Raw genomic sequence first — 26384 nt, 5'->3', positions numbered from 1 at the left:
CCAAAACGAGAAAAAGGGTTTGGGTGCGAGCCCAGACCTGAGCATTATGGACCAGAATGGGTCCTCTCTGTTGAGAGAAAAAAACAACATTTAGCCCAAGCCATTTAATCTCTTAATTGTTTACCCCATTTCCCACAATGCCAGGCAACCAGCAGAGGACCTAATCCAAGGTGTGTTGAGGAGAGGTAGCTAGGTCAAAGGATTAAGACCAATGATCCTCTCAGAGGGGGACGATAATCAGTGTAACGCCAGCAACCAGGGAGGATAATCAGTGTAACTCAAGTCCCCTGATAGATGAAAGCTAGGCAACGCGTTCCCGCCAGCCGTGCTTGTCGACCACTAGGGGTGTAACGGTACATCGATCTGGATCGATATATCGATTCAATGAAGGGTTACAATATAGTCGTTGCAAAGTGAAAATATCAATACATATCACGCAACTTTATTTAGAAATTCCCACTTTATATCTATTATTTTTTGCTTTTCATTTGAATGTCTGGAAGAGCTCGGTAACAAACTTGTCAAATCTTATTTTAGTTGCTTTTTGTGAGTTGATATAGATGTAACTGATTGTGATAAATGGGCTCATATCGATCGCAGGAGCCTGAATTTAATTGAATCGTATCGTGGCAGACTTTGTGATATGTACGTATATTATTTATAGGGCTGCTCCCGATTAGTCGATTAGTCGACTAATCGGTCATTTTGGTCTTAGTCAACTTAGATTTCTTTAGTTGATTAGTCATGTCTGATGCTTTTTTTCATGCTGAATGACTTATTTGCAAGAAACGTACGAGCACATCTCTGGTAAACACAAGAATTAAAGTGGTGCTTTTAGCAGAAACTCAGATTTACAGATCTGTCGATTAAATCAACTAATCGATTAGTCGATACGATTGAATGAGTGTTTAGTCGACTAAGAATTTCTTCAATTTGAGCACAGCCCTAATTATTTATTTGTTAGCAAATATCGTATTGTTGTCCAAAGACTCGATATGATATCAGATCAGGATCAAACTTGTGATTTACACCCTTATCGATCACATACAGTAGCACGGCCGTCCCAGGATTCAGCGTGTTGATTGCCTCAAATCACCAAATGACTTTCAGTTGAGCGCCAAAGATTTTAGAGAATTCTCTTCAACACGTTGAGCCACAAATATGGCTTTAAGCCCATATACATGAAGTCATTGTTAGGGTTGGGTATCGTTTGGGTTTTTTCCCCCGATACTGGTGCTTAAAACTGACGATACCGTGACCAAACTGATAGGTTATTAAAAAAGAAGAGCACAAAACGACAATCGTGACATTAAAGAACAGCACGTCCATTGCTACGGCCATATGGTCAAACTTCACTATTCAGTTGATGTTAAACAACAAAAAGAAGAACCACTAGATGGCAGAAGGGAACTTTACAACAACAGCTTGAGTTTCTCGATTGAACGCAGCATTGCGTCCCATCAGTGTTGTTTCTCCGGCCGTGTCCAAGGTCGGCTAGTCTCCTCTGTGTCTTTAGCTGCAGACTGTTGGACCCCCACTGTTGGAAGCCTTTCCAGTGAAATACAGCCACACGTTAGACATTTTAGCGGTCAGCGTTTTAACCATGTTTAACCCAGCTACTAGCTAACGGTAGGCTAGCGTTACCTGCTGCCAAGTGTAGAGTGAACTAGCGTTACATTCAGCGATGCTTCTGTTGCCTGTAACGTCCGTTTCGAAGCACCAGAGGGCAGCGCAGGTGTTTAAGTGAAATAGACAATATATAAGAATGGACCAGCAGACCCCTTGTCTCTGGACGAGACCAGTGAAGGATGTTAGAAGTCTCTATTCCGGTGCTGGCTGAGCGTTACTGAGCAGCCTCCAACTGAGCTTGAAGACGTAGATGTGACGTGAGCAACCTGTCTGAAAGTGTGAAGTCTTCTGGTAGCTGTGCCGAGAGAAATCTCAATCATTCCCAATCTTACAGAGACGGAGAGCGTAGGTATATGTAAGGAGATAACATAGGCACAGGCTAATTACTGATCACTAACATGCTAGTTAACATTAGTCATTAAACCTAAACAGCTAATGGAAGTCCAAACTGCCTGCGAGCTTCTCCTGTACTATATGGTAATTCCTCTACAATGTGAGACAATCGTTAGCCTATTTTTATAAAAGCGTCTGCTACGGAGCCATAACGTGAGGTACAAGGTAATGGAGCCTTTTATACATTGTCGTGTTTCTTTAGAAATAAACAACGGACAAATAGAGTCTTTAAACGCTTCAGATGTAAAGTTATTCGCAGTCAAAGTGACGTCAGAATGAATGGGAGTCAATGAGATGCTAACGGGAGGTGATGGCTTTGTATCATCAAAATGGCGCCATAGGAAGTTTGAGTTCTGAAGCGAAGCTTACCCCCCTTGTTAAGGGTACCCAACCATAGTCATTGCACTCTGCTGGTTTTCCACCTTCTTGTTTTTTGTTGTTAACAACATTGTAATTGCACATGTAATCCTTTCGTAATTACACTTAATCTCTTATAGCAGTTCTGCAAACACAACGTTTTATTCCCTTCTGTGTACCATGTTTTTCTCCCATGTTGCCAAGAAAGAGCTGATTGTGTCTAGCTGTGATTGCAGCGTTCACTTCTCTAAGTCGTTTATCTTACCACAGACATCTCGACACGCTGTGATGTTTGCAGTCCTCCCAAAAGCACCCCTATGTTTTATCTTCTAAGACATCCATCCGAAAAAGGCACCCATACCAAATGAGCAAATGAATAACTCAGGATAGAGGAAGGCAAATAATGAACCTCAGAGAACCATTTCAAGGCCTATGTCTTCAAGGGACGCAGTGTGAAGTCAGTTCATCAAAGCTTGCTTTGTTTCCGCCGTCAAGTTAATATTATATGTATAATGCCCCAATTCTTAGCGTGTCATATACAATTCAACCCTCAGTACCTGACACACACACTCCCACTCCTTGGCGCATAGATCAACGTTTCCTCTCGTTATTCTGGAGTCAAGCAGCTGTTGTGCTCCCACGCGATTCGTACTGTATTTCCCACAACAAAGGGCTCTGACACAGGTGGAAACTGGTGCAATCTCACCTCCCTCTTCTTACTGTATCAGTCTGCCACTTCCCTTCATCCCCGGGGGCACCAGTCTTTCCTCCGATATCCGCACTGTCCATCTGTATTATTGAACAAGCTGTGGGGAATCAGCTTCTCACAGTTTTCAGTATTGGAAGTGTGTTTCAGTATGTGTTTAATCACACGGGTAATGTTTTAACTATTTTATCCCGATCCAGTTCTTTCTCTTTCTTTCTCTCACTCAGCTGCCTGGGGCCAGTAACGGTACATCGATTTGGATCGATATATCGATTCAATGAACAAGGGTTACAATATAGTCGTTGCAAAGTGAAAATATCAATACATATCACGCAACTTTTTTTAGAAATTCCCACTTTATATCTATTATTTTTTGCTTTTCATTTGAATGTCTGGAAGAGCTCGGTAACAAACTTGTCAAATCTTATTTTAGTTGCTTTTTGTGAGTTGATATAGATGTAACTGATTGTGATAAATTGTCTCATATCGATCGCAGGAGCCTGAATTTAATTGAATCGTATCGTGGCAGACTTTGTGATATGTACGTATATTATTTATAGGGCTGCTCCCTCTTAGTCGACTAATCGGTCATTTTGGTCTTAGTCAACTTAGATTTCTTTAGTCCATTAGTCATGTCTGATGACTGGGGCACCAGTCTTTCCTCCGATATCCGCACTGCCCATCTGTATTATTGAACAAGCTGTGGGGAATCAGCTTCTCACAGTTTTCAGTATTGGAAGTGTGTTTCAGTATGTGTTTAATCACACGGGTAATGTTTTAACTATTTTATTCCGATCCAGTTCTTTCTCTCACTCAGCTGCCTGGGGCCAGAGAGTCACAACGGTCCGTTAATTATGGGATTTTGTCTCACTTTTTCAATGTTTTTTTGTCTGTTTTTTTGTCGAGGTTTTTTTTGTCATGTTTTCAAAGTTTTTTTTGTCACTTTTTGTTAGTTTATTTTAAAGTTTTTTTGGCGCTTTTTCAATGTTTTTGGCGCTTTTTCTGTGTCTTTGTTAGCCTAGAAATCTAGACGCACCCTAGCGGCAGCAAATGTAATCCGCAGCCAGGGTCAGTCTAGCAACTCTCCGTTGGCTTGCGAGCTGGAAAAACCAAACTCTGGTCAGGCCAATCACATTGCGTATAGAGCCGGTGGGCGGGGCTTATGGCTGCTGCTGCTGGGAACAGCGGTCTTCTGGAAGTCTTGGAGTTCAGCTTTTCTTTGAGAAAACAACAAAGAACGGCACTGAAGTCATTCTTAAAAAAGGAAGATGCGTTCGGAGTTTTGCCGACCGGATACGGCAAAAGTTTAATCTATCAACTAGCTCCGCTACCTTCTTCATTGCTCTGGTTGGTTGTAGCGCTATCCTATTGCGTGCAGAAGAAATTTGAAAGACAACCGTTTATCCCGCCCCTCCGATTGAGCTCTGCCAATGGGGAGTTCCCAGACCCAACATCTGGATGTGGGTCTGGTTTATCAGGCTATGTCTTTGTTGCTTTATTAGACTTTTTTAGTTGTTTTTCCGAAGTTTTTGTCGCCTCTTTCGACATGTTTTAAACTATTGTTTACCACATACTGCGTGTTAAAGTAAAAGGGTTTTTCACTTGACCTGTTTTTTTTAGTAATCTTCATCTCCGATATGAACCAATGGACATAAAAAGAATGGGAAAGTCAAAGAGACGGACTAACTCGTTAGTCAGATAGAGGAGGGGGAGTGCATCGTCTATGTTTTTATTCACACAAGATGTCGGCAGTGTTGGGAAAGTTCACTTTCTACGTGAACTAGTTCAAAGTTCAGTTCATAGTTCATACTTCAACATTTTGAACTAAGTTCACAGTTCCAAAAATGAACTTAGTTCATTTTTTCCATATGTTTCTGTGAGCTATTATTTTTCAAACTTATTGCCACAGCTCACATATAGAACCACAGACAGCAATTATTTTATCAGTTTTAACACTGAAACTATGCGTCAGATTTCATCTTCGTATCAGACCAGTTCATCGAGCCGTTTCAGGTTTGCTGTGGATGTGTGTGTGTGTGTGTGTGTGTGTGTGTGTGTGTGTGTGTGTGTGTGTGTGTGTGTGTGTGTGTGTGTGTGTGTGTGTGTGTGTGTGTGTGTGTGTGTTTTCTGTGGATGGGACTGAAGTGATGATTTTCTTTTTGAAAGCCGGCGGGCAACGTTTGCCCAGAAATGTCAGATGTTTCCATCCTCACCGAGCTCGTTATAAAACGTGTTTAAATGATCATACGAAGCCTCCACGCTGCTTTCTGATTGGATGACCCATGCGGCGGTGAGACACTGGTGACTGTTGCCAGATTGGGTGTTTTTCCCGCTACATATGAAGCCCTGTTTACGGTGTGTTTTAGCCCTGGTTTTGACCTGGAAGGCTCTGTAGAAATCTGGCGCCCTATTGGACGAAGTTAAACTGAGAGAGCGTGGCGTTCACAGACACCAGGATGAAGGAGTTCACGGTGACGTTCACCAGGCGGTAATACGGTACATTCAGTTCACGTTCGCCCCAAAATATGAACGAGTTCATGAACTATTGTTCAATGAACGCGTTCAGGCACAACACTGGATGTCAGGCAGAATAACTCTTTGGATAGAGCTGCAAAGATGAATCGATCAGTTGTCAACTATTAAATGAATCGCCAACTATTTTGATCATCAATTAATCGGTGTGAGTGATTTTTTTATGACAAAAAAGTCAGAATTTTCTGATGTCAGCTCGTTAAATGTGAATATGTTCTAGTGTCTTCTCTCCTCTGTGACAGTAAACTGAATCTCTTTGAGTTGGGGACAAAACGAGACATTTGAGGACGTCATCTTGGGCTTTTTGAGGAAACACTGATCCACATTTTTCACCATTTTCTGACATTTTACAGACCAAACATATAATCTATTCATCCAGAAAACAATCGCCAGATTGACAGACAATGAATGTAATCATTAGTTGCAGATATGTATTTCTGCCGTTAAGTATACAGTCGTTAGAGTGAAGTGTGGCCCCGGCTGCAGAAGCACCGTTAAGAAGCCTCTTACGAGACTAAAGGGGAGAGAGATGGGGGAGAATGACTGTTATGACTTACTGTTAGCTGGGTGCATATCAATGAGGCACAGGTTGTAATTCTCCCTTCATATCTTGATACCAGCCTCAGTAAACGTGTGTGTGTGTGTGTGTGTGTGTGTGTGTGAGAGAGACTGTGTGTGTGTCTGTTTGTGTGTGTGAGAGAGAGACTGTGTGTGTGTGTGTGTGTGTGTGTGAGAGAGAGACTGTCTGTTTGTGTGTGTGAGACTGTGTGTGTGTGTGTGTGTGTGTGTGTGAGTAGAGAGAGAGACGTGTGTGTGTGTGAGACTGTGTGTGTGTGTGTGTGTGTGTGTGTGAGAGAGACTGTGTGTGTCTGCATGTGAGTGTGTGTATGTGTGTGTGAGAGAGAGTGTGTGTGTGTGTGTGTGTGACTGTGAGTGTCTGTGTGTGTGTGTGTGTGTGTGTGTGTGTGTGTGTGTGTGTGTGTGAGAGAGAGAGTGTGTGTGATTGTGAGGATCTGTGTATGTGTGTGTGTTTGTGAGACTGTGTGTGAGAGTGTGTGTGTGTGAGTGTGTGTTTGTGAGACTGTGTGTGTGAGAGTGTGTGTGTGTGAGTGTCTGCGTGTGTGTGTGTGTGAGAGAGAGAGTGTGTGTGATTGTGAGGATCTGTGTGTGTGTGTGTGAGAGGCTGTGTGTGTGTGAGAGACTGTGTGTGTGTGTGTGTGTGTGTGAGAGACTGTGTGTGTCTGCTTGTGAGTGTGTGTGTGTACGTATGTGTGTGTGAGAGAGACTGTGTGTGTGTGTGTGTGAAAGACTGTGTGTGTGTGTGTGAGTGAGAGACTGTGTGTCTGTGTGAGTGTGTGACTGTGAGTGTCTGTGTGTGTGTGTGTGTGTGTGTGTGTGTGTGTGTGTGTGTAGCAACACGTGAGATGATGTTGTCATAACTACCTGTTTATGAATGCAGCAGCCTTGAAACCTTTTTTTTTTTAAAAACAAAGGATTCTCTGCGTGTTTGATTTATGACTCAGCCTTCGGTGTCACTCTGAAGCCAATTACAGCCTATGAATGGATATTATATGAATATATGCACGCAGCGACGCTGGAAGCACGACATTCTGCCAAGTGGTGGAACACAAGCAACGCTCTTGAAAGAGCATCATCAGTTATGCTTTTGACTGCTTGTGTGGGGAAGCATCTCATATTGTGTGCGTGTGTTTAGGTGTGTGTCTAGGTGAATTAGCATCTGTGTGTGTGTGTGTGTGTGTGTGTGTGTGTGTGTGTGTGTGTGTGTGTGTGTGTGTGTGTGTGTGTGTGTGTGTGTGTTCCAAGAACTGCTATGACTGTTGTGCCTAAATGTTTGTCTCAACAAATGAAAGATGCCGTTTATGAAAGCCTGTGCCTTCTGCTGAAATGTAGACTACACACGCAGCCACACGCTAGGGGCCGGCCAATATATCGATATTACATTGAAATACCCTGATGTGAGACTAGATGTAGTATAGTAATATGGTAAGTTTTGTCTTTGATTGAATTTAAAGGTATAGTAAGTGATGTTGATCTAATATAGTCGGTGAATATCTCCTATACCTATAGCTCTCTATTTTCTGTGTGATGTTATATTTTTTTTTTACGTCAGTCACGGCATTCTACGGTCATTTCTTTCTGTACAAAAGACCGTTGCTAAGTACAACAGACTCTGGCGGACCTTTTTTTAATGAAATAATTAGTTTTTTAAATTTATATTTAGTGCTGTGGCTCATGCAGCTGATCAGCGGATCAAAGGGAGAGAGAGGGAGAGAGAGGGAGGAGGAAACATGGGTATGGTGAAGGGTATGTGGTGATGTGGGGGGTATGGTGAAGGGTATGTGATGATGTGGGGGTATGGTGAAGGGTATGTGATGATGTGGGGGTATGGTGAAGGGTATGTGATGATGTGGGGGGGGCTATTTTAATTCCAAAGACCAAGGGAACTTTATCAGGATGCATAGTATCCTGGATCCATGAAATAACTGCCTGCCTCTATGGGAATTTTACATAGGGGTGTACTGACTTATGCCCCCTGTCAACTTTAGCATGGTGCATTCACTCATGCTGTGCACTGTATATCTGATTTTCTCCACATCGCCCAGTCCAGCCACACGCAGCCAGTGTGCAGAGGCACAGTAACACCATGCAGTCTCCTGTAAAGCGCTTTGACCCAATTAGTAGCAATCCTGCTCAAAATACTCCCAGATACAGGGCCATGAGAATTCAGCATCCCCCAGATACTCCTATACATGCATGCAAATATACACCGACGCACACAAATGCATCAATAGACACACACGCACACTACTCCTGCTGTTCAATGTTGGTGTCTGCCAGAGGGCTATATAATCTGGAGGGGCTTTGGATCCTGAATCCCGCGCGGCCCACCATTGATTTATGTCATTGTGTGCGTTTTTAGCCTCTTCAAAGGTCACCTTGAGTGTCTCCTTTGCTCTGCATTCCTACGCTGCTGCTGCTGCTACTGGGGAGCATCGGCTGCATTAGCGTCCCCATCACTCATTAAACTCCATCTCAAAACCCCACTCAGCCCTCCGCACGTGTATTCTTCTCTCTTCGGCTGACACGGAGAGAAGGCAGAAATGGGATTTTTGCTTCGCGGTTTGCAAAAGACAGTCGCCCACGATGCTCTAAAACTTGTGCCGTTTTTGTGCCGCGCTGTTGGTAATTGCCTGAGATTACCCCAAACAGAGTGGAGAGGGAAAAATGTCTCATATGTTGATTTATCGTCAAATTGTCAGCGTAATCCGTCACTCAGCCGAGCTACAGCCCACGGGCGGAGGGCTGTCGGAGCGCACCGAACGGCCGGTTAAAAGGAGACCGAATGTGATTTAGAGCTTAATGTTCAATCAGAATTACAACACCGCTATCGATGTGCGGGATATTGACGTTTCGCTCCGCCACATTTCTTTTCTCCCAGTGAGGAAATAGAATAGTTTCAGTTTACATAATCCGGTTAAAATTCATTAATATTTTTTTCTTCCCCAATCAGGGTATCATGCAAATGTTAAAGCAAAGACAGCACACTATTAAGACAATACAAACACTACAAAGAAGAGACAAAAAAGGAAACAAGGGCTGTGGGCTGGTCTGCCCGTCATATCATATCAGTTAGTACATCACTCAGGGATATTTGGAAAATGCACGTCTCGAATGTATTGAAAGAAGGGGTCCCATGTTTTATTGAGTTTTCTCAGTGAGTGATCTAATTAAAAATCATATTCTTTTTAAGCGCTTGAAGATCCAATAATCACTAAAGCGTGCGTCATGTAAGAGAGACAATAAAAACAGTAATGGTAAAAATTGTCATATTTATATTTAAGGTGTGCTGATTAATTCACGATATCAACTCATGTATTGAGTAACAGGCAAGAAAACAGTCCACCTTTACATTCAGGAAGACGGAGAAAAGGGTGGTTTAAAAAAACAGGTAAGGTGTTTACATGGCGTTTGAGAAATCGGGGTGTTGCCTTAAACGAATACGCTACCGTTGGTTGAAATAGTTCTTACCACGGTCTCCCCTGGCTGTAGATAGGTGAGTCAACGCATTTTTTGTCTGAGTGCAAGTAATTAGGTTGTTTTTTTTGTCTTTTTTTTGCTCACTTTTACTCGCAACATGCTAACCGGCAACATAGGATTCCATTCACTACGCTAAGCTAACTAGCGGCGGCGCTGCCGGTGTTGCACCGGACTAAAACGATGCATGCACAAAAAATCGTTGGCCCACCTATCTACAGCTAGAGGAGACCTACAGCTAGGGGAGACCCCACCTATCTACAGCTAGGGGAGACCTCACCTATCTACAGCTAGGGGAGACCCCACCTATCTACAGCTAGAGGAGACCCCACCTATCTACAGCTAGGGGAGACCCCACCTATCTACAGCTAGAGGAGACCCCACCTATCTACAGCTAGAGGAGACCCCACCTATCTACAGCTAGGGGAGACCCCACCTATCTACAGCTAGAGGAGACCGTGATGAGCCCCACCTATCTACAGCTAGGGGAGACCGTGATGAGCCCTATTTCAACAAACGGTGGCGTATCCCTTTAACCCAAATATAATAGTTTTTTTTAAACCGCATGTAAATGCAGCGACTGTGGCCGAGGCTTCCGTACAAGGTGCCACCTGCTCATCAGAAAAACATTCACACGCCAGTGGCGCAGCATCTGTAGCAATTCGGGGTTCAGCGTCTTGCCCAATGAGACCACGACATGGGACAGCAGGGCCAGGGATCGAACCTCCGACCTTACGATTGGTAGACGACCGCTCTACAACATGAGCCACAGCCGCCCTGTTCTGCTCTTGCTTACAGCGTAGCGTAGCAGATAGCTAACATCAGATCCCTGAAATAAAGACCTGTAGGAAACCGAAGTGGAATGTAGGCTTTTAGCAAAGCCGGTCAACGGAAAGCCGTTCCACTCCCTATCCAGCCCCATTGTACCGGATTTTGGTTGCAGTTCCACCAGAGTTCCACTGGGGGTGATCGCGGTCCAGTGCGAAATTAATGGGACTCTATGGAGCTAGACGGCTAAATTTGTCTCTTTCGCCTGATTGTCGTTGAGAAACCTCAGATTTGATTGTAGTTTTTGCAAGTTCAACATGGGTTATAGACCGAAAGTTGAATGAACGAGTACCTATGGCCTTTTGATTTCTTACAGGGTGAGTCGTTGTTGCCCAATAACACGCTAGCATTCTGCTAATGGATGCTGATTGGTCAGAAAAAACCCCGCCCCCCCCAGCAGAGCCTGAATATGAGAGTGAATATTTCGGTGTGGTCTTTAAAACATTAGAAAACCTCTTTGTAGCACGTGTATTAACAGGGAGAGCCTAACCTGTCAGCTGTGTTATCGATGCCTCGAGAGAACAAAGGAAGCGACTCAGAGCTTGCCGTAAAGCAGTATCTCTGGCCGTATATGTGTATGACGTCATTGACATTTTAAAAGGATTTTTAGAACAAAAAAGTTACTTTAAAAAAATCTAACACACAGCAGTGTGTATTTTTTTAGCTTCCCCTTTCGAATGCAACATTCAAATTACTAGACAAAAAATTATATCCTGAGAAAAGTGGATTTTGAGGGGTATAGCTCCATAGAGCCCCATTCATTCTGCACTGGCCTGTGAGCGCCCCCTATATGGAACTCTGGTGGAACTGCAACCAGTTCAGAACCCGGAAGTAACGAGGGAGTGGCACTTCTTGATATATTAGAAGTTCTTTGCTTTTAGTTAAGATCTTTCCAATTTTGTAAAACCATGGAAACAATAAAAATATGGCATTACAAACTGCCCATATTCAAAAGTCTAATAAGGTGCTCTTGAGCACAGTGCACCAACATTTAGGGTGATTAAAGTCTGCAAAACATTGGCAGGAATTGACCCATTTCTTAGCTCAGAAATACATGTTGCTAAATCTGCGACGTCACCACGTCAGCACAAGGTTATGTTTTGGCATATTCCGGAGCCTGTTTCTAATCTCTGTCTTACTCATGTCTTCCCCTGCACAGAGTCTCTGGAGCCCACCTATCAGCAGCTGCAAAAGATGAAGCTGGACAAAAGTCCCTTTGTGGTGGTGTCTGTGATTGGCCAGGAGCTGCTGACAGCGAGCCACCACACCGCCTCTGTTGTGGTGCTCGAGGCCGCTTTGAAGATCGGCACGTGCAGCCTCAAGCTCCGCGGCTCGGTCTTCTCGGCCCTCAGCAGCGCCCACTGGTCCCTGGGCAACACGGAGAAGAGCACCGGCTACATGCAGCAGGACCTGGAGGTCGCCAAGACCTTAGGTAAGAGGCCTGGACCGGGGGAGAATAAGAACATAGATTAGCGCTTCAGGGGTCTTCAACGTCCTTTAGGCCAGGAACCCCTTTGCTGAAGGAGAGACCAAGTAGGGACCCCCTTCTGCATATACTGTATACAATTGAGTTGCATATTAAACTGGGCCGAATGGATGAACATAAATGGTCATTATTCATACATTATGTTTTAACGTTAAACATACATGTGACAAACACAATAAGTCCTTAAACTAAACTGTACGGCTACCAAAGTGGCTACCTTACCTATAGTAAGCTTATCTTCAGTATGTAAATATATAGTTTTTATCCTGAATTGTCTTTGCTACTGATATGTTGGACTAATATTAATGTATATTTTCAGACTTGTGAGGACTGGATGTTAAAGTATTTACTTTGGTGACTACAGGGCGAAAGATCTGTGTTCACGTTCACGTCTCCCGTTGGAACCTGCCGCTGGTCTCCTAAAGAGGCGTGGCCTAGATAAACCCAAAGGGACACATAAACAGGAAGTGACTCTGAGCTTCTAAACAGCCATTTTGATGCTACCTAGCCATCACCTCCCGTTAGCATCCCATTGACTCCCATTCATTTTGACGTCACTTTGACAGCGAATAACTTTACATCTGAAGCGTTTAAAGACTCTATTTGTCCGTTGTTTATGTATATTTTTCAAATACGCTGCACTTTCGCCGCATAAATTGCCGATTTCCGCGCAAAATATGCGGAGCTTGCATGACTTCATAATCCCCGCATTTTCGTTGCAAAAAAGTCCCATAATATCTAATAATTTTGCGTTTACTTCACACAAGAGCAGCCATTTTCCCCTGTTGCCATGGGAACGTTATGAAGTGACATAGTTACGCGAACGTCATTGAAAAGCTGGGTGTTTGTTTACTCTTTTTCATGAAACTGCAGTTTTTGCAAGTTCCCGCAATTTCATCGCATAAAATTGCATAAATACCCCGCATATTACATCGCATTTTTTAAGAAAACGTGCCGCATAATCAAGGATTTTTGCCCGCAACAATCACAAAAAAACTCCGCATTTTTCTGGAAGGACTGATTACAGAGCTGCTGGCACAGCTGCACACTCGTAGTCTTAGTTCTTGTGTATCTTTAAGGAAGCCAAATATATAAAGTATTTCTTTTTAAAAAAAAAAGTCTGCAAGGGATTGGCAGGAACTGACCCATTTCTTAGCTCCGAAATAGATGGTACTAACTCTAACTGTAGATACGCAGTGTGGGTGTTAACATAGGAGAAGATACAATTTGAAAGAAAGGCAGTTAAGGAAAGTATTTGTCCCCAGTTTAGCATCGTGCACCAAAGTTTAAAGTAATTAAAGTCTTCACTAAATTGGCAGGAATTGACCCGTTTCTTAGCTCCGAAATAGATGCTGCTAACTCTGACTGTAGCTACGCTGTGTGGGTGTTAGATAGGGGAGAAGGTTCGAGAGAAAGACTGTTAAGAAAAGAAAAGTTAAGATGATAGGAAAAAAAAAAACCGAAAACGGAGAGTAGCACAGACTGGCTCCACTCTTCTCTCCCCCCCACACACACACTCACAGTTTGACACATGACTGGGCAGAGCAGCTGGAGATAAGGAGCTGTGGTTCTCAGGTGGAGTGCAGAGACTCTTCGCTTCACTCTGGCCCCTGTATGTGGGGCCTCTCTGTCAGGCAGAAATAATAAGGCTTTCCCCTCTCGCCCCTCTGGAGCATTGAGATCAGCACTAGCAGCTGTCAGGGAAGCCACTCTACTGTGGAGAACCCAGAACGGCCACTTTTCCCTTTTAAGGCTGCGGTGGCACGTCAGCGGCATGGATGTGGTTCATCACGTCGCTGTTCAACGGTGACGGTGGGATGATGCGAAATAAACACCAGCTGCTCCGTGATCACGTAGGCTGAACTGCAAATATGGCCCCTTCTCTGTCCTGGGTTTTAAAATCGGAGCTGAGTGTTGGGATCACCTTTGGACAAGCTTAAGTACAGGTGAAAACACTCTCAGGACGCATTGAGATCAGATAAACTGTCCCCCCAATTCACAAATACAGTATGTAGGATATTACAACAGACATTCCTGCTATTATGTTGCATAAGCGCTGTGTACACAGGGCAGCGGCTGTGAAACGGTTTGATTTCCTATACATTCTTCACAATAATGGTCCCCGTCTATTGTGTTATTCCAAAAAAGGGAAAACGGCAGAAGCTACTCTCAGGGCACGCCCTCATACTCTGCTTCTGACTGGCTAGTAGTCCTTACCTAGTTACTGTCAGGGCACGCCCTCATACTCTGCTTCTCACTGGCTAGTAGTCCTTACCTAGCTACTGTCAGGGCAAGCCATCATACTCTGCTTCTGACTGGCTAGTAGTCCTTACCTAGGTACTGTCAGGGCATGCCCTCATACTCTGCTTCTGACTGGCTAGTAGTCCTTACCTAGGTACTGTCAGGGCACGCCCTCATACTCTGCTTCTGACTGGCTAGTAGTCCTTACCTAGGTACTGTGTGCGCCCTCATACTCTGCTTCTGACTGGCTAGTAGTCCATACCTAGGTACTGTCAAGGCGCGCCCTCATACTCTGCTTCTGACTGGCTAGTAGTCCATACCTAGGTACTGTCAGGGACCGCCCTCATACTCTGCTTCTGACTGGCTAGTAGTCCTTACCTAGGTACTGTCAGGCGCCGCCCTCATACTCTGCTTCTGACTGGCTAGTAGTCCTTACCTAGGTACTGTCAGGGCACGCCCTCATACTCTGCTTCTGACTGGCTAGTAGTCCTTACCTAGCTACTGTCAGGGCACGCCCTCATACTCTGCTTCTGACTGGCTAGTAGTCCTTACCTAGCTACTGTCAGGGCAAGCCATCATACTCTGCTTCTGACTGGCTAGTAGTCCTTACATAGGTACTGCACAACTCCTTGTGCGACTCCCAACAGAAGTGAGATGTAGCAATGTGCAGTACAACAAAAAAATTGCAACACATTCTCACACCCAACTCGTAAAATAAGGACGTTCGGTCAGGAGCCTTTCTCGTTCTTATTTGACGTTAAAAGTCTCCTTTAGCGTCTCATGTAAACGTGCTTGGTCGCCACTATTGCCGTCCCTTTTTCGTCCCTTTTGACGCGCTTGGTCGGGACGGGTGAAGCGCGACAATAACGGAATCACGGAGGTTTAGGAGAAAAATGACGGGGAAAGGACGCCTCAAAGCGCCGGAAACACACCGCGGAGGCGGAAACAAAACGCCACACGCGGGGCACGAACCCGAGTCTCCTGAGTGAAAGTCCGGTGTTTTACCCATCCACCACCCCAACCATCGTCCTTACGCAGCAATTTCCCCTTACATACCACTCGCTAAATCTCATCCAACTGCGGCTCTCCCCAGTACGTTACACAAATACGCCAAAGGGTGCCTTTTTCGTCGCATCAGACGCTGAAGGACACTGACCAAACGTACTTATTTTACGAGTTCGGAATGAGAACGGGTTGAAATATGGTGTTTTTTGAAAATTAAACCATGTAAACCTATTCTGGTACAACCTCTAAATACAGTTATGAACCTGAGATGAGCATAATATGAGTACTTTGAAATTTGACTTGGTGAAACCTGCAGAAACTCTGTTAGAGCTGTCCACTCAGGACAGATGTTAAAAACCAGGTCAGAACAGGCCCTTTGCTTTGTTTGCTCTTTTGGATTCTCTTCTCATCTGTTTTTTTTTTTGTCCCCCCCCCCTCTTCAGGTGACCAAACAGGGGAATGCCGTGCTCATGGGAATCTGGGCTCGGCATTCTTCTCCAAGGGAAACTACCGCGAAGCGCTGACCAACCACCGCAACCAGCTGGTTCTGGCCATGAAGCTAAAGGACAGAGAGGTAAGAAGCACACGCTTTGAGCGCAGAATCCAGAATCTGTCTTTATGTCTTTCTCATCACGTGAAACTAAGGTTGCTGTCCCATCTGCCTCGTTTGGTCCGTTTAAAACGAACCGTGGAGCGTTCGGTCGGACAGTCTGGTTGGCTTGGGCTGGTGTGAGACGCTCATCCGAACAAACAAACTCTGGTCTGCTTAAGAATGGGGGTCTAGGTTCGCTTCAATAACGCGATCCGACCCAAATACAGCAAGTGAACCAACTAACAGAGCATTTACTAGCCTGCAGTTTCAATCTTGCACGCGATGTACGGACTTATATATGATTTAAGGGATGTTAACACACATCGCTGGTCGTCTGTGTGACAACACATCATCATTTCTCGAACCAAATGAAAAATGCAGCAATATTGCAACTTCACCGAACTACAGGTGTAAAAAGCGCCCGTAAAGACCTAAAGGAGTCCATTGGTGTGTCATGCAAGCTTGTCGTTTAGGGGGCTTAAAAAATGCTCTAAAGTTAGGGCTACATTTTGGCGAGGGAAAACCTGGCCTGGCCATTTAGTTTTTTTTCTCTAACCTCTTTATATTTGAATTAAATCTCAGTGACTGTAAAGTCTGCAGAGCTGCACTTTATTGTGTGTTCATGTGAAATAAAAAGGACATCAATTGTACGGTTACGCTTAGGTAAGAGTGACATGACACTGTCGTGAACGTGTCATAAACATTATAAGCAAGTCATAAAGGTGTATGACATAACGCTTCTTTTAGTAAGTGTCATCCGGTTTTTGTCATCACAAGGCTAGGGTTCATCTGTTCATGACCGTGTCATGTCACTCTTATGTAGATACCTTCAAGTAAAGTGTTACCAATTGTACAATTGTAGAATCTCTTCCACATCCATGCAGAATTGATTTTGCACCTGAAATACGATACGATACAACTTTATTGTCAGCCAAGGCTGAACTTCTTTGTGCATCCCTGGGTAGCTCGTATAAAAACAAAGAGGACATACACATACATAGAAACCTACATGAGATTAATAACACCAACAGACATACGTGAAACATTACCACAAATGACATAAACTTCCAAGTAGGAAAACAAAGAAAACATGTATAACAACAGAAAATGACATGAACGTACACACAGACGACGTCTTGGAGACGTATATCCCTGAAATAAGTATTGCACTGGATTTAATGTAGCTGGTTTAACAATAGGATAGATTGATGTATGAAAGAGTTTTTAAGTCTGATGCGATTAAAAGAATGAACTCGAAAGCGTCAGTTTGAAGGCAGAAGCTGATGCTCCAAATCGACATTGAATCAGGAAATCGGTGACGATTCCCTGCCCTAGTTCCAGCCGTCTTTAGATGGATGGAGCGGGCGAACTGTCTTTGCGGAGGACAATGAATTGAGGTTAAAAAGTTCTTTTCTTTTTTTTCCCCGAGTCTCTTATCATGTCGTGGGTGTGGGATTGTGCTGTGGCCAGCATTCCTCTGTTCTGGCGGTTTGGAGGGTATCTCAAGGAGGAGTGTGAAGGACGCAGAGATGCCGCTGCTCTTTGTCTATTTTAAAAAACGCAGGTGTCAAGTTGGTGCGGAGAACAGATGAAGGTAATGGGGGAGGAGGAGGAGGAGGAGAGGGAGCGAGGCAGTCGAAGGAAAGGCCAACAGGATAGCCTCAGCAGCTGGTTCACCTTATTACCAATGCAAACCATGTATGCAGATATTATGCAGATGTTTATCTGGTCCATGTAGCATAAGTCTGGGGCTTTGAAACATACGCGTGTTCGGGAATGTAATTTACACAGATTAAGTTGTTTGAATATGGGGCAGAGAGAGAAAAGAAGAGTGGGAGGGAAAGATGAAAAGGAAGGAGAGGGGGTGAAATAAGGCTATGTTCAGACTGCAGGCTTTAATGCTCAATTCCGGTTCATTGCCAGATCCGATTTTTTTGACCGACTGTTCACATATATTTTATAGGGCTGCTCCCTCTTAGTCGATTAGTCGAGTAATCGGTCGTTTTGGTCTTAGTCAACTTAGATTTCTTTAGTCATTTAGACATGTTTTATGCTTTTTTTCATGCTGAATAACTTATTTCCAAGAAACGTACGAGCACATCTCTGGTAAACACAAGAATTAAAGTGGCGCTTTTACATGACTCTTTGCGGAGAAACTCAGATTTACAGATCTGTCGATCTGTCGAAACCATTGAATGAGTGTTGGTCGACTAATAATTTCTTTAATCGAGCACAGCCCTAATATTTTTTTAAAATGTAGCCCGCATCGGACTCAAGTATTTTATTGTTTATTCGCAGCCTTTTTTTTTTAACATTCAAGCCAGTGGACTACAAATGAAAAATAGCCTTTTTGGCTAATTTTGGCATTTGTTACCCATGTAAAATCATGCATTTTATTAATTTGCATTGTGCCCTTCTTAAATAAAATGAAGTGAATTGAAAGTTTGAACTGGGCACAGCTGGAAAGTGACCCACATGCGCTAAAAAAGAGTGATACAACGTCACGTGTCACACATGTGACCCTGTCATACGGAAGTAAACATGGAGGCCACAGAGGTTTTCACAGAGGCGTTTAACTTTTCCCTGACGCTGCAGCCACGTTCTTCTGTGGCCGCGCTCGTCCCTTTGTTTGGATATGCCTTCAAACACAGACCGGTTCCGATATAAACCTTCAAGTTAGGGTCATAATTGTATTTAGAGGTTGTACCAGAATAGGTTTACATGGTTTGATTTTCAATAAACACCATATTTTAGTTGTACTGCACATTGCTGCAGCTCCTCTTTTGACCCTGTGTGTTGAGCTCTCTGTTTTAGCTACAGAGTGAGACATCTCACTGCTGTTACATCTTTGTTGGCAGTCGCACATGCTCAGTAGCTAGGTAAGGACTACATGCTCAGTAGCTAGGTAAGGACTACATGCTCAGTAGCTAGGTAAGACTACATGCTCAGTAGATAGGTAAGACTACATGCTCAGTAGCTAGGTAAGACTACATGCTCAGTAGCTAGGTAAGGACTACATGCTCAGTAGCTAGGTAAGACTACATGCTCAGTAGCTAGGTAAGACTACATGCTCAGTAGCTAGGTAAGACTACATGCTCAGTAGCTAGGTAAGACTACATGCTCAGTAGCTAGGTAAGGACTACATGCTCAGTAGCTAGGTAAGACTACATGCTCAGTAGCTAGGTAAGACTACATGCTCAGTAGCTAGGTAAGACTACATGCTCAGTAGCTAGGTAAGACTACATGCTCAGTAGCTAGGTAAGACTACATGCTCGGTAGATAGGTAAGGACTACATGCTCAGTAGCTAGGTAAGACTACATGCTCAGTAGCTAGGTAAGACTACATGCTCGGTAGATAGGTAAGACTACATGCTCAGTAGCTAGGTAAGACTACATGCTCAGTAGCTAGGTAAGACTACATGCTCAGTAGCTAGGTAAGGACTACATGCTCAGTAGCTAGGTAAGACTACATGCTCAGTAGCTAGGTAAGACTACATGCTCAGTAGCTAGGTAAGACTACATGCTCGGTAGATAGGTAAGGACTACATGCTCAGTAGCTAGGTAAGACTACATGCTCAGTAGCTAGGTAAGACTACATGCTCGGTAGATAGGTAAGACTACATGCTCAGTAGCTAGGTAAGACTACATGCTCAGTAGCTAGGTAAGACTACATGGTCAGTAGCTAGGTAAGGACTACATGCTCAGTAGCTAGGTAAGGACTACATGCTCAGTAGCTAGGTAAGACTACATGCTCAGTAGCTAGGTAAGGACTACATGCTCAGTAACTAGGTAAGACTACATGCTCAGTAGCTAGGTAAGGACTACATGCTCAGTAACTAGGTAAGACTACATGCTCAGTAGCTAGGTAAGGACTACATGCTCAGTAGCTAGGTAAGACTACATGCTCAGTAGCTAGGTAAGGACTACATGCTCAGTAGCTAGGTAAGGATCACATGCTCAGTAGCTAGGTAAGGATAACATGCTCAGTAGCGAGGTAAGGATCACATCAGCTAGCTAGCTGTTTCTCTAACTTCAGTCAGTACGAGGCAGGATTAGCCGTGAGACTTCTTCTAAACGAGGGAGCACTTCACACTTTGCGTGGTATACCTGCAGAACAGGGACTTGGAAGTAGTTCTATAGTAGATTATGGTGAACTAGTGTGTGTTGTAGCAGTGTTTTGTCATTCAGAACGAGCTAACATGCTAGCGCTAGCATGCTAACGGTTAGCCCCCTAGGCCCCTCGTCTCGGCTAGTGACGTAGAAAGCCGTGCCGATTTTGACCAGCTCACCCGGAGACTGAAGGCAGGACACATTCAGAAACCGTCCAGACTGAGGTCCCTTTAGGGTACACAGATAGGGCTGGGTATCATTTAAAAAAAAAAAAATCACTACCAATACCGTGACTGCACGACCGGTTCCTAAACTACTTTTACTTTACTTAGTTTAAAATACTTTTTTTGATACTAATTTCATAAAAACTAAAATAAATTTCAACATTACAGCACAAATCTTTTTATTTCTTTTCCAGCTCCGACCAGGCGAGTGCGTCTCTGTGTAACGTAGAGTTTTTCCTGCGTGTCTCTACGACGTGTAACGTTAGACAGCCAATCACAGACATTGTTAGACCTTGGTAGAAGCATGCTGCGTGCTGATTGGCTCGGCCGGCTATTTTTCATTAAATTTCAACCTCTCAGTTTTCAAAAATAACATCGTGCACAGCTGTCGGTTTTCAGAAAAGTGTTCGTTTACACGTACCAGTAGGTGGCAGCGTAACGAGAAGCTCCAGTCCACGTTAATTCAATTCAATTCAACTTTATTTATAGTATCAAATCATAACAGGAGTTATCTCGAGACACTTTACAGATAGAGTAGGTCTAGACCACACTCTATAATTTACAAAGACCCAACAATTCCAACAATTAAAGTAATTCCCCCAAGAGCAAGCAGAGCGACAGTGGCGAGGAAAAACTCCCTCTTAGGAAGAAACCTGGGACAGACCCAGGTTAGCCAATCAGAATCCCGAAAATAGCAACAACAGCAACGAATCACTTCCTCTTTCTCACTTCCTCGGCCGCCTAAACCTCCGATTGTCTCAGTTTACGTGCAAACATGCAAACGAAGTTTTCCAAAATCTCCACTCTGGACAGAGTTTTTAGAAAGACGAAAGAAAAAAAACGAAGACTTGTGCTCCATATGGAAAGTGAGAAAAGAAGAGTGGGAGGGACAGAAGAAACTGAACGAGAGGGAGGGAAACGTATATCCACTTTTCTGTACTGTCTGGTGCCCTCTCTCTCCTTAACTCCTTCATCTCTCTTTCTCTGCCCGACCTCTGTGGTCATTGTTGTTGTTAGGGGGCAGGTGCTTGTTCCAACACAATTCCCGTCCCAAAAACGAGGAGAAGAATGGCCTCCGCTTCCCCCTTCGCTCCTTATCCTCCGCAGCAGGCCTGCTTGTTTGTGTTTCGCTGATATCAGCAGACATTTAAACAGTCCAGTCAGAGGCAGCACAATGCGCCAGGACGAAACCCAGCGGCTGAAGAATGAGGCCACAGGTCCCCTCCGCATCGCTCCCTCCCACAGTTTTAAGGATATGCGCAGAGCAAGACGTATGATTATGTGTTTACAGGCACCGGTGCCAAAAAACCTCTGTCATGTAATGTTAGAGAGAGAGAGAGAGAGAGAGAGAGAGAGAGAGAGAGATGGGTTTGACTGCTCTGCACATGGTCGGCTGTGTGGCTGTAACAGGCCGGCCAAAATGTCTGATTAAATGTTTGGTTCCACTTTACTTGAAGGTATCACACCATGCTTACACACAAAAGGCGATTGGCCCACTCATGAGTGCCAGAGTGTCCTGGGGCCCAGTGGAGGTCTTTGAACACCACTGAAGGGCTTAGTTAGCCTGACGAGCCCAGACCCACGTCCAGATGTTGGGGTCTGGGAACTCACCATTGGTCAGGGCTCAATCCGAGGGGCGGGATCAACTGTTGTCTTTCAAATTTCCTCTGAGGGGGGAAATAAGGAAGACCAAACTCACCTGCGGTCGGCCAGCGCTGTTGGGCGTTCGTCTTCTCCGTGTGGTGTGGCTGTTCTCGTGGTCGGTTCTGGCGTCATGTGGTGTGTGCGTGGCTCGCCGCGGCCCGGGGTCCTCCATCCTCCCTCCTCCATCCTCTCTCCTCCATCCTCCGTCCTCCATCCTCTCTCCTCCATCCTCCCTCCTCCATCCTCTTTCCTCCATCCTCCCTCCTCTATCCTCTTTCCTCCATCCTCCATCCTCCCTCCTCCCTCCTCCATCCTCTCTCCTCTCTCCTCCATCCTCCATCCTCCCTCCTCCATCCTCCATCCTCCTTCCTCCATCCTCCATCCTCCATCCTCTCTCCTCCCTCCTCCCTCCTCCATCCTCCCTCCTCCATCCTCCATCCTCCATCCTCCATCCTCCCTCCTCCATCCTCTTTCCTCCATCCTCCCTCCTCCATCCTCTCTCCTCCCTCCTCCCTCCTCCTCCTCCATCCTCCATCCTCCATCCTCCCTCCTCTATCCTCTTTCCTCCATCCTCCCTCCTCCATCCTCCATCCTCCCTCCTCCATCCTCTCTCCTCTCTCCTCCATCCTCCCTCCTCCATCCTCTTTCTTCCCTCCTCCATCCTCCCTCCTCCATCCTCTCTCCTCCATCCTCCTTCCTCCCTCCTCCATCCTCCCTCCTCCATCCTCCATCCTCCATCTCTCCTCCCTCCTCCCTCCTCCCTCCTCCATCCTCCATCCTCCCTCCTCCATCCTCCCTCCTCCATCCTCCCTCTTCCCTCCTCCATCCTCCCTCCTCCCTCCTCCATCCTCCCTCCTCCCTCCTCCCTCCTCCCTCCTCCATCCTCCCGCCTCCATCCTCCCTCCTCCCTCCTCCCTCCTCCCTCCTCCCTCCTCCATCATCCCTCCTCCCTCCTCCATCCTCCCTCCTCAGGACAGGAATACAAGCTTTGAGACGGCCTTTAAGAAGGAGGGCCAGAACGACTTCCGGTTCAAGCGAGAAGATATCCAATAAGAGACTTGGGACGCAGCCGTTGTTGCATCCTAAAGTAAACTGTCCTGATTGGCCGTGCACGGCCCACCCTACAGGCCCCCGCACCCCCACCCCCCCCCCCGGCTCCTCCGAAGGCCCCCTAATCAGAGTCATGTGTGTGTCACACCACCTGGCTCCCTCAGAACACACTGGAGCCTGGCGCAGAGCTCATTATTAAGGCTGGCCTGATGTTTTTGATGCGGAGGCTTTATCTGAAGCTGAGGTCACTTCCTAGAGGCCGGGGACAGGATGTTGATTCGGACGGGATTTCCAGTGAGCGGTCTACAGACTAGAGAGAGAGAGAGAGAGAGAGAGAGAGAGAGAGAGAGAGAGCTGTATCTCAGTTCTCTTAAATTGCATCCACACTTCCTTCACTTCGCCTCCCTTCCTCGCGTCCTAGTCCATTCACACCGAGGACACGCGGGAGAGACGCGAGCACAGTTATAAAAGACTACTTATAAAACACTTCAACAATAACATTATTTAATCTAGCTATGATGGACAATAGTGACACAGTAATGTTCTTGTCCTTGCACTATATGTCTTTAAATGTATGTAAAATTTGGTATTCTTATGTTTATGTTGTGATTGTTTTATGTGGACGCCAGGAAGAGTAGCTGCCACATTGTCAGCAGCTAGCGGGGGATCCGAATAAGGGAAGAAGTCATGCGAGGAGAGAGAGGAAACGAGGAAATGTGTTTTTTAAGCCATGTACCCCCTAACCAGCGAGAATAAAAAGTCTGTATGAAGAGGAAGAATACAGCGATGTCAGCGATAGATTTACTAAACAACAGCCTTGGACCTGGAAAACATTTAGATGCTGATGGAAAAAGGAGACAAAAACTTTGAAAAAAGACAGTAGAAAGAAGGAAGGAAGGCAAGAATAGGGCGACAAAAGTGACATTAATTCAAATAAGCGACAAACTTTGAAAAAAAGAGACAAAAACTTTGAAGAAAACGTAAGGAAAAAAGGCAGGAACAGGTCAAAACTAACGACAAAGCCTTCAAAAAAAGGTAACAAACTACAAAAACAGCCACAAAAGGGAATGACACATTTTGCAAAAAATGTCGCGTACCCCCTGCAGTCCTCCAGAGGACCCCTAGTGGGACACGTACCCCCTGCAGTCCTCCAGAGTACCCCTAGGGGGACACGTACCCCCTGCAGTCCTCCAGAGTACCCCTAGGAGGACACGTACCCCCATTTGAGAAACACAGCTCTAGAGGGATGAGACGTCTTGTCCCCTGAAGCGTCTCGTCAGTGTCTCCCACACACGGACTATATTGTTGTGGTGCACATTGCGTTTCGTTATTTCGTTATTTTTTTTCCTTTTCCCTGCTCTCCTCCGTCTGAGATCTGTCACTATCGCATCTCTCTCACACACACACACACACACACACAAACACACACACACACACAACAGCACCCCCGTGCACTCAGCGTCTTGTCTCCATGAAAACACTGTTTATGGAGAAGACGGCTGGCAAAATTTCACAAGTTCACGAAAGGTTGGTATCTCGTGAACACCTTCACACAATCACACATTAAAAAGTGCTATAAAAATATTTAATATTCTGAATACAATGTTGTCAGCGTGTTAATGTCGGAGTCCCGACCCGACTCTTTAGCAAACAAGCGATTTGCGCCCGCCTCAGAAAGTTAACTAGTCGCAAGTTTGCGGTAAAATGCAGTTGGGTTGTCGAGGTCAAAACACTACATGTAGCAGCTGTGAATCAAATAAACGTATTATAAATAATATTAGGGCATTTTCTTTACACTCGCACTGAATTTTTGCCGCTTCAATCCAGATGAGTATTGAAAAGTATTTTCCGTGACTGAAAAAGGCCCGTGTTGAGGATGAGGACCAGCCTGAACCGGAGGTATCGGTCTGGAGCAGAGCTCAACAGTCCCACCAGTGGAATCAGTTATGTTATTAATTAGTTTTATTCATTTTCAGGTTTCAACCTCAGTGCTGCTCAAGCAGAAAGAGATCGATTCGTTAGGCATTGAAGAAAGAGTAAGACAGCATCCAACAGCGTGTCCTCCTCAGTTTTTGATACTTGATTTAGGACTGTGATTATGATTTTATGGCTCCCAACGATCACAAAAACAGAATAATCGAGAAAAACTTATTATTTAGCTCATTACGTTTTGCAAGTAAACTCTTATTTTCTCTTGTGTGTGATGTATGTGTTTTATTACTATTGATATACGTAACTTTTTCCACTGTTTTTTTAAGTTCGATAATTGCAACATCTTTCCAGAAGTTTATTGTCCCGAATATTGACCCGAAATAATCGTGATTATGTTTTTTTTCCATAATCGAGCAGCCTTAACTTCATTGTATGAAAAAAAGTAATTTTTTAAATGTTTAATATTAAGGGGCTTTTCCACCTTTCATTTTTGAGAGGACAGCTAGGTGAGATAAGGGGGAGACATGCTGGAAATAGCCACAGGTCGGATTCGAACCATGGATCTCTGCGTCGAAGCATCAACCTCTCCTCTCAGTATATGTGCGCCTGCTCTACCACTGAGCCAACCCGGCCACCTGGCCTTCTTTCTTGAAGCGAAGTGAAGGAAACGTGAATGCAATTTAGGAACCTGGGACGGGCCCATAGAAGTACTAGCATCCATTCCAGTCCTCTGTGATGAAGGAATATGTGTCATATGTGTTTAATTGAGAGCTTGTTGCAGTTACCGAGACTTTCCTGCACACTTTAGTGAAATCGTATCTCCATGGTGACATGTTTGACATGATAAAAGGACCCGGTGGACCATGTGGCTTTGATATGACGTGGGATGTGGCTTTTGGATTCTGCGGAGCTTCAGGTTTTGATCATGTGGGTAAAAAGCTTGGAAGATGATAACAGAGACATGAGTAAATGAAGTCTTGTGAACTTGTTAGTGTGTGTGTGTGTGTGTGTGTGTGTGTGTGTGTGTGTGTGTGTGTGTGTGTGTGTGTGTGTGTGTGTGTGTGTGTGTGTGTGTGTGTGTTGAAGGAAAACTTGGTTGATTGCAAAGCTTGTTTGTGTTGTTTTGGCGATCATTTCTATCTGTTATTTGTGGATATCACTATGTAGTCTCGCATAGCCAGCTCTATCTCCACAGCGCTGTGGAGTAAAGGTCTGGCTACACCACAGATGCATTCTGGGATAGGAGATAAGAAAACTTCTCTGGGTTGTTTGCATTTCTTTAAACCAATCACAGTCGTCTTGGGGCGGCGTTAAGATCTGGACGCAGCCACGGTGGCTCTGCTAAATAGTCTCAGGAAGGAACTGGTTTTGAACATTAACAACTTCTCAGTCCCTTCTTCATGTAGTTCTACTGGAGCGTAGGGTCAGTTTCAGCAAAATGGACAGAAAGGTAGTTTTAGAAGTCTTACCTACTGCACCTTTAACTGTGTTCCAGATCCAAGGCTGTTGTTGAGTAAATCTATCGCTGACATCGCTGTATTCTTCCTCTTTATAGAGACTTTTTGTATTCTACCAAACATTACTCGCGCTGGTTAGAGG

At 44.8% G+C, this 26384-nt stretch overlaps 1 protein-coding gene and 1 long non-coding RNA gene across 2 annotated transcripts in view; one reads left to right on the top strand and one right to left on the bottom strand.

Moving 5' to 3' along the window:
• Positions 1-26384, top strand: part of LOC120560407 (tetratricopeptide repeat protein 28-like) — a 391494-nt gene that overhangs the window by 215471 nt on the left and 149639 nt on the right. The window contains 2 exon segments of the mRNA XM_039802872.1: positions 11661-11933; positions 15677-15807. Coding sequence (XP_039658806.1) covers positions 11661-11933; positions 15677-15807 — 404 coding nt within the window.
• LOC120560408 overlaps positions 23035-26384 on the bottom strand; it is a 6769-nt gene continuing 3419 nt past the window's right edge. The window contains exon 3 of the long non-coding RNA XR_005639480.1: positions 23035-23163. This is a non-coding gene — a long non-coding RNA (uncharacterized LOC120560408). The remainder of the gene's footprint in view (positions 23164-26384) is intronic.

Source organism: Perca fluviatilis, chromosome 6, assembly GCF_010015445.1.
Source record: "Perca fluviatilis chromosome 6, GENO_Pfluv_1.0, whole genome shotgun sequence".
Classification (NCBI taxonomy): domain Eukaryota; kingdom Metazoa; phylum Chordata; class Actinopteri; order Perciformes; family Percidae; genus Perca; species Perca fluviatilis.
The sequence above is the reverse complement of the archived record's forward strand: the minus strand, read 5'-3'. Positions and strand labels throughout refer to the sequence as shown.